The sequence below is a fragment of the Condylura cristata genome, unplaced genomic scaffold (assembly GCF_000260355.1).
Source record: "Condylura cristata isolate star-nosed mole 26May11 unplaced genomic scaffold, ConCri1.0 scaffold00003, whole genome shotgun sequence".
NCBI classification, from domain to species: Eukaryota; Metazoa; Chordata; class Mammalia; order Eulipotyphla; family Talpidae; genus Condylura; species Condylura cristata.
In genome coordinates, this window is record NW_004567104.1 from 24,941,546 (window position 1) to 24,950,176 (window position 8,631).

The window sequence follows — 8,631 nt, forward strand, 5'->3', positions numbered from 1 at the left end:
CTCTATTAGAGTGGAAGTAAATAGTGAGAAGATGCAAGCCTTGTTCAGCTCTCAAAACACTGCTAGGAAAGTAAAAATTAGCACATGAATTCACATATTTTAGAAAGAACTCTTTAAACTTCATTGGTTCATCAGACCACACCCAGTAGTTCACCCACAGAGGTACCCATGAGTGATTAATTCCTGGAATGAATTCAAAGTTTAAGGCATGTTAAACCTATGGCTTCACCTTCTTTGACCTCTAAGCAGGATACAGGAACAGAATGACTGATAAATGCTAACACTGACAGTGAAGCTTAATTATAGATTGAAGAAACATACTTTTTGAGAGTGACTTCATGGTTATTTATTTTTATAGAACTGGACATATGAATGCATTCTTTTTCCATACCTGAGATAGAAAAAAATAAGCCCAAATGTGTGACAGAACTATCAGCAGGACTGCCAACCTCACATTTGAGATTTGTGGGAATATCACACCACTGGGACTAGACAAGACCAGCCATGTTCTAGTCTAGAAACTAGCTTAATATATCTCTAGCTGTCAAGTATTCAAGGTGTCCTCCCTGTTTAGCACATTTTCTGTGGTACTCTGGCCTCATTTTGTGCCACTCATTTAAAAGAAATGTGATTTACATTTAACATATACCATAGCAAATCAACCAGGAGGGACAATAAGTAGAAGGCAAGTCCTGGAAAAGATTCAGACTTCTACCTTATTCCTTTTCCAATATACTAGTCTAGAGAACTCTAGCACCCTAACTACAGCATTGGGAGTTACAGTTAGTTGTGATTTTGTGAAACTCACAGACAACAGCAACCCTCCAGAGAATCTGAAATAAGTGTGAGGACAGAGTGCTTGGAGAGATGAGCTACAAAAGGCATCTGGAAATCTGAACCTGGTGTGTATTTTTGCAATACCAGTTATGCAGCTTACAATATTTGGCTAGGAAATCCAACGTACCCCCCAAATTACCTCTTACCCAACAACTGTAGAAAAAACAGTGATACATTAACATAGAAGGGCAGAATGTGTGGTGGGGGAAGAGGAAATATAAATTCAGAGACACAGGGCTTGGGAGACTGGGAAGCATCCAGGTAGAGCTTCAACATGGTGAATGAGGGGAAAGTGCCACTACGTACTTTGTACCTCCCAACACTAACTTCAGGCAAATACACAAAAATAAGGAAGAGTACTGGGCATATGATATCCATATAACACAGTTTAATAGTTAATCCCAGTCACTGAAAACCATCTACCATGTGGAAAAAAAAAAAAAAGCCGCATTCTACAGACACTTTGTGAGGTTGCCTCAGAGATTCAACTCTCCCAAGCATACTTTCTCTTTAACCTTTGATCTTTACTTTTGTGTAGGTGCATTTGTTTCAGAGCAAGCCTGTATTGAACCTTGTGGTTTGGAGAATATTTTCCTTGAAACTTCAGAGAAAAGGGGCAGATGAGAGAAAAGGGGCAGATGAGAGCATAGGATGGAAAGGGAATGTAGACAGCAAAGAAATGGGGAGAAGTTAAATTACTAAATAAATAGAGAGGAGACTTTTGATAGCGTCAAGGCTGCCAAAGTCTCCGACATTACTATTGAATGGGTACTTTAAACCTCTTCTCAGTAAAGTCCTCTCTGAGAGAAACTCATGTCCAGAAAGCTAATGACTTGCTCAGGTTCAACTAGTGTTGGTACAGCGCTCAGGTTACTTGGCCCGATCCACCAAGAAGAGCGGAAAAACTTCCAAGAGACCCAATCTGAAAGGCTAAGGAGCAGAGGGATACAGGCGGCAGGAGCCTTGGGGAGGGTTCTAGAGAGCATGATGGAACCTCAGGGAGCGCGAGGTAGGCGCTCGGGTACCTTGATGTAGGCCCGCTGCAGGTAGTTGTAGGGCACTCTGCGCTGGAAGTCGCTGCGCACGTCCTCGCTGACGCGGTGGCGGGACGTGGGTCCCCCCAGGCGCTGGCTCTCGCAGCTGCGGTAGCAGCGCGCCCGCTCCAGCAAGGCGCGGAACGAGTGCAGCTCGGGCCCGGCCCCGACGCCGGAGGGCGCGAGCGGGCGGCGCGCGGCACAGTGGCGGCCGCAGCGCACGCGGACCTCCCGCAGGCGCCGATGGCTGCGCAGCGCCGCTTCCAAGTCGCTCACGGCTTGCTCGTAGTCCCCGCTGTAGTAGGCGGCCACGCCGCTGGCGTAGAGCAGGTCGTAGGGCTGCAGCGGCCCCGGTTCAGGCTCCCGCTCCTGACGCGGGCTGTCCGGGGGACCACCCCACAGCGGCGGCGGCAGCAGCAGCAGCCGCAGCAGCAGCGGCAGCGGCGCCCAGATGCGCTCCCGCATCCTCCGCCCCGGAGAGGCGCGGGCGGGCCACGCTCCCAGGCAGCTCGGGGCTCGAGCGAGTGGGCCCCCTCTGCCACCTTCGTGGAGAGAGTAGTCTGGCTGCCCGCGAACTTCAGGTGACCGTAAGCACTTCGAGGACTGAGAGGCGGAGGCCGGGCCGGCCGGCTGCTCTTAAAAGAGACGCCCACAGCTCACACGCTCCTCCTGCTGTCGAGCCTCCGCGAGCCGCTCGCCGGCGCTCAGCGCGCCCTGCAGGCTTCTGGCCGCAGCCGCCGCTTGCCAGGGGCTGCACACCCAAGTGCCGGAGAGGGAGCGCTGCTGCAGGCCAGCCCGGGCCTAAAACTCTACAACGTGGGGTCCCTCCTACGTTGGAGAATGGATAGGATGACCTTCTCTTCTTAGGGAGGAAGAAAATCTGACTCCGTGAGAAGAGCGCTCTACTCATTTTCTGGAATTTGTGCATGACTTCAGAGTTTGCAGAGTCCTTCACCTTCAGTTCAAGCATGGAAGCTCCTTTTCAGGCTGAGTGGAATGCACTAGAGACTCCAGTGGTAAGGGACTTGAAGAGTAACATCATTAGCCCAAGTTGTAGAACTATGAAAAGGTAAAAGGAGGTCTCAACCTTGGATCTTTGGAATCATGCTAACTGCTCCTTCCCTTAGGGAGGTTCTCTTGCTTGCCTTTCATCCCATTTCCTATGGGTGTGTGTGCTTTGGAGCAGCTAGTAGGGGCAGGGTGGGAGAAATAAACATCCCATCTTTCTGCACAGATGGATGTATACTACAGGACAATAGGGAGCCGCTGCCTTTACAGTCTATCTCTGTGAGTTTACAAGCACCTGTGCTAACTAAGCTTCAGTTTCCTTATCCCAACACGTGAAGTGACTTTCAGACAACTCTTATTGTAAGAGTTGAATAAGGAGGCATTTTCATAAATCCAGTACCCCCAGGACTTAAGCAATGAACATCAATCTAGGAATGGGAAAGCTGACAGAAATGGCTGCCAGAGTCCAAAGGACTAACTAACTGGAGGCTTTCTGGTTCCAATGTTTCTCCTCTCTCATAAATACCATCTGAGCCAACGTGTTCCCTCTTTCCTCTTCTTTGGCTGCACATTCTCACAAGGATTCCTGAGAACTTATGTGCTGGACTCTTGACTCTGTCTGTCTCCTGGAGGCACACCTGTGGCTTCCCAGTGCCTGTGCCAGTTTCATCACAATCTTCCTGTCTACTGGGATAGTGAGTGAGAGGGAAGAGCAATGGGAAAGCACATATACCTTGTACTTGACAGGGACTTTCCAAAGAAGACTTTGTGCGAAATTCTCATTGTGCCACAGACATTGCCAGGGTTTCACACGATCCTTCATTCTTTTTGTTGGGTTTGACCACTCTGACCTCTGATAGCCCTGGCTGTGTAATTCCAAGGGACACTGATAGTCATGTCGTTATTATTTTCTCCAGTAAACCTTACTCATTTGGCTCATCCCAGTGATGGAAAAGCTTCATTGTTCCAGAATTTGCACTTGGGTCATCTGTCCAGAATGTTTCTCTAGGGATTATCCCTGTTTTCAAATGAACACTTGGACGTCCAGAGTTATCAATCCACTGGTGAGTGTTTTGAGACATATTAGAAAGTCTTGCTGTGCGACTGAGGGCAAATTGATAAAATTCTTTGAGATAGATTATCTCTATGATATCTCCACATGATTTAATGTATGTCTATTAAACGTCTCTTTGGATGCCTTCTCTTAAGGTAGGCATTCTGGGGGAAAGGAAAGATGAATAAGGCAAAATCTGGGGAACTCATAATATTGTATAAAGACAACCATATAGAACAGGGCAATAATAAAAGTGAAACATGGTACGTGTTAGATTGGATTCAAAATGCTATAGAAACACAGACCTTGTAAGATGGGTTTTGGTGGAGGGGCTTAGGATCATTTAGGCTTTGCACTGGCACACAGTCCAAAGTTTATTGGCTTTGACTACCACAGACTTTCTGCTAAGCTCCACATTGGCCATGCTTTCAAACCTGTGTGTTCTACTACCTTATCTCCCCCTATACTAACACCTCTTTGGTATTCAATTGCTATCTCAAATTTGCACAGACATTGAAATCTCCTGAGGGGCCAGAAGTATTTATATCTGACTCTCTAAGTGATTGTGACTGAATAGGTCATTGATATGGCTGGGGTATTGAGATATTTCTTGTGTCCTAAATGATGCTAATCTAAAACCAAGATTGAGTATCATTAGAGTCAAGGTTAGAGTCCCAAAATAGATCTGTAAGTCTGAGACATGCCATGGCTCAGATTTCCCCTCCCCCAAAAGGACAATCAGATAGGACTTTAAAGGCTGATCAGAACTACATATATATAAAATCACCACATGGCAGTAAGAGCAATGCAGGACAGAGAAGTTGATTCCAGATACTGTTCCACCTATTGAGAGAAACTGTCCTCCCTGGATTTCTTCCCTCCTGAATGTCTTATGCATACCAAAAATGCACTGCTACTTTGCCTGGGCCATTTTTTAGGCAGCTGGGTCACATCATGGAGTTTCTTATTCACAAAGTCTGAATGGAACCCTTCAATGTACAATTTTAACAAATCCCTTGGTGATACTAAGGCTTTCAATGCAGGAATCATGCTTGGTCGACCACTTACATTGTACTAATTAAACTATTCATTTGTACTAATTGAACCATTAGTACAATTCCTGGCGAACAGTGGTTCTCAATCTTTGTTGTGTACCCACAACAAAGAATTAGAATCCCGGTGCATCTTTGTGTTTTTACCGTTTTCCTGGGGGTTCCAGTAACTACTGTTGTTTGAGAACTATTGCTTTAGTCAGTGCCTTTTCTCCCCAGGAGACATTTGGTAAAGTCTGGAGACATGGTTGTTTGTCATAACTGGGGAAGTGGAGTAGAGCTATACTACTGACATCTTATGAATAAAGAACCAATCTCAAGGATCAGCACAGCCCCCCAGCAATAAAGAAATACCCAGCCTAACACATCAGCAGTGAACAAGGGATAGAATATAGTTTGAGACTGCATTTTTTACTCGATTCCTTTATTTTACAAAAGGGGAAATGTGGGCCCTCCCTAGTGGCTCAGGGGGTTAAAGAACAGCACTAAGAAGCTTAAGCCACTTCCACATGAGTTCAATCCCCGCCTGCCTGCCTGGAGGTGATCCACATGGCTGGCAGACCTCTCCTGACCTGCCTGCCCCTACCCTCAGCAGTGTATTTCATCGTGGGCCTGTTCTGCTCCCCACTGTCTCTGGTGAATCCTCTCACCGCCCCTGCACCTCTGGCCTGTACCCCAGTTCAGCAATGCATAAATAAATAAATCTCTTTAAAAAGCGGGGGGAGGGGACATGTGGCTTATAAAATCACATAGCTAGCTAATGATAGAGTGCTGTTTATTTTTGTGTGGCAAAATATAAACCATGCACTCTAAATACTTTGGAGCACTAGATGATAGTCCTGTGAATTTTTTCAGGAGAAGAAGAAAACAAAAGCACAAAAAGTAAATTGAAAAGAAGAAAATGATGACTTGAAAAAAGGAACCATTGGCAACAGAAGTAGTTGAAATTTCTGCTAAGATAGGTATGAACTAGCAGTCTGCAATTTTGCTTTTTTCTCCCATTTTATATTCAGAGAACAGCCAAAGCACAAGAAAATCCATCCAAAATCTTTGAAAGGGATTCAGTCATTCCTTTTTGATTAGAAATGTTACTTTTTTTTTTTTTTAAATGGCTGTTGACAGAGCTTAAATTTCCTTTTGACTTCTGTGTACCAGTCAACAGCATTATCACACCAGCTTGCTTTTGGGAATCTTCAGAAGGAAGGAATTCAGAAAAGAAATAGTCAGATGCCTCTTATTTTCCCCAAATCAGCTTAGTTTTTAAAAAATGACTCCTCCCTTTTCTGAAAAACTCTTCTGGAACAATGAAAAATACACTCACATTTCAGCAGTAGACCTCATCTACCCTTTAAATAAGCAAATGTAATATAAGCTTATTTTGATCATGTGTAACCAGGACTCTTGATTGCCGCAAACATCTTTGATGCCTTTGAAATGAAAGGAATAATTCTCACCATGTAACAACTCAACCCTGTTCTGCTGCTGTTGATGCTGGCCTCAAGGGGCATGTTTAGAAGACTTTTTCCTTACGCAAATAGGATCATCTGAAAACTTTTTTTTTTTCCGCCAAAACAAGTAAGGGGAAAAGCAAAGCAACAAAAAATTGGCAAAAAAAAAAAAGAAAAGGTAAAAAAAAAGGTCTCTCTGGAGAAAGTATTTTTTTTAATTAATATTTAACTTACATTTAAAATCAAACAGGAGCTGCCACATTCCAGGACTGTCTGTCCTTTCCAGTTTCCTTAGTAGTTCCATCCTGTGCTTACCTTAATTTGTGATTGAGCGTTAAAACTCCAAACCAAACACAACACTTGCAAACACTCTGTCTACACTCCCACCTCTGTGGTGGTATTCTAACTCCCCTTGGGAGGCTTACTTTCTAGTGGCCTGAGAAAAAAGTAAAATAAAGCAAGCTGGGGATTCCCAAATTAATTTAAACTACAAACACAATTCAGATTGAAATCCAGGCCTGGGCCTCTCCCAGGTGCTGGGTATTTATGCTAGTTCCATTTACAAATATTTAGTCCTGCAGCTTTCAAGGGTCTCTTTCAACAAGGCATTAGCCTTATAATTTTACCACTCAGAAAAATGAGGTTTATAAAAGGGAAATGACTTGCCCAAGGCCAGTGTGCCAATTACAGGATCAGAACTGATCCTATTTAGTGCCTTTCCCACTGCAGGACCCTGCCTTTTTCTAAGCTTTCCCCCATAGTAGTTTCTGCATCTCTTCCTCCAGAGTGTGAGCTTTTCAATAATGTGAAGGTTTGCAGGCCCCACCCCAGTCCTACTAACTTAAAATCTGAGCTCTGGATTCATTTTAACGAACACTGCAGGTAATTCTTAGATATACTGAAAATCTGAGAAATTCTTTATATCAGTTCTTTTATAATGTCTGTCATTTGACCACTATGTGTTTGGGTAATATTTGTGTAATATGAAACAGTAGATCCTTTAGCCATTTGATCAACTAATGTTACTGGAAATTAGCTTAATGCTTCTGTTTAAGGTATTGTCTCTGAAATCTTCACCCCACTTTCTCCTCAAAAATCAGAAGAAAGTGGTTAAAAAAAAGTCAAATGAAATATTTTCATAGCTTCTGTGAAAATCCTGTCCCAGTTAAATATCTACCAATCACCTTTCTCTTTAGTTACAACCTTAAATTATTTATTTATTCATTTATCTAACTGAGGCATAATTATCATGTAACATGTTCGTTTCAGATGTACATCATAATCAATATTCGTGTACATTAGAAATGATAACCACAGTAAGTTCAGTTAACATCTATTACCAAGCATAGTTATAAATATAGTTACATAGTTTTATGGTTTCAGGTCATATAGTCAATTTTCTCACCCATTTTTATGTTCATTTTTGTTTATGTAAGATAACAGCACATTATTTTGCATGTGACTATTTTTCCTAACACCATCTTTTGTAGAGACTGTACTTTCTCCATACATACTCTTGGCTCCTTTGTCATGTAAGCATGGGTCCACCTTTATTTAATGTTCCTCATTCTGCTGAAGTCACAGATGCATACAATTTTTCTGCAGAATAAATATGAACAAAGCATTGTGTGTGTGTGTGTGTGTGTGTGCAATACTATGTGCTGGACAAAGGCTAAGCATGTCTGTGAACTCAAATTGATTAAGTGATGTAATGCATTAGAAATAGTCCTAACCACAGAGTAAACAGGTCTTAGTTGATTTCTATATATGAGCCACTGGATGACATATATTTATATTCTCCTCATTTTGCCACATAGCATTTAGAATCCACATCCATATGCATTCTTCAAGCATACGAAATTAACTTTGTTAATTGTTCTTACTAGTCTCTAATGTTAATTAGATTACCCTACCAGCTCAAGAAGAACTCAGATGGACAGGGAGAAATTTCCATTCTGACTTACAGAACATCTACACACGAACAATCTGACCAATGTGACCATCCATAAAGGCATGCTCATGTCTCCAGAGAGCAGCTGAGTGTACTTCCCTAGGACTGCCACACTTTCTCTTCTGTTCTGTGGTGTTTGATAAGTACTAACAGCCCACCCACTCTTCTAGAAAATGAACTTTCAAGGAACTATCTAGTTCTTCCCAACCTACATCCCAGATATCTTAGAATCTCATTAATAGCCTTG

General features: G+C 43.1%; 1 protein-coding gene across 1 annotated transcript in view; it reads right to left on the reverse strand.

Annotated features, from left to right (window-relative positions):
* Positions 1-2,788, reverse strand: part of P3H2 (prolyl 3-hydroxylase 2) — a 135,726-nt gene extending 132,938 nt beyond the window's left edge. The window contains exon 1 of the mRNA XM_004675096.2: positions 1,863-2,788. Within this exon, the coding sequence (XP_004675153.1) occupies positions 1,863-2,336 (474 nt within the window). The 5' untranslated portion in view covers positions 2,337-2,788. The remainder of the gene's footprint in view (positions 1-1,862) is intronic.
* Between the last annotated feature and the right edge of the window lie 5,843 nt (positions 2,789-8,631).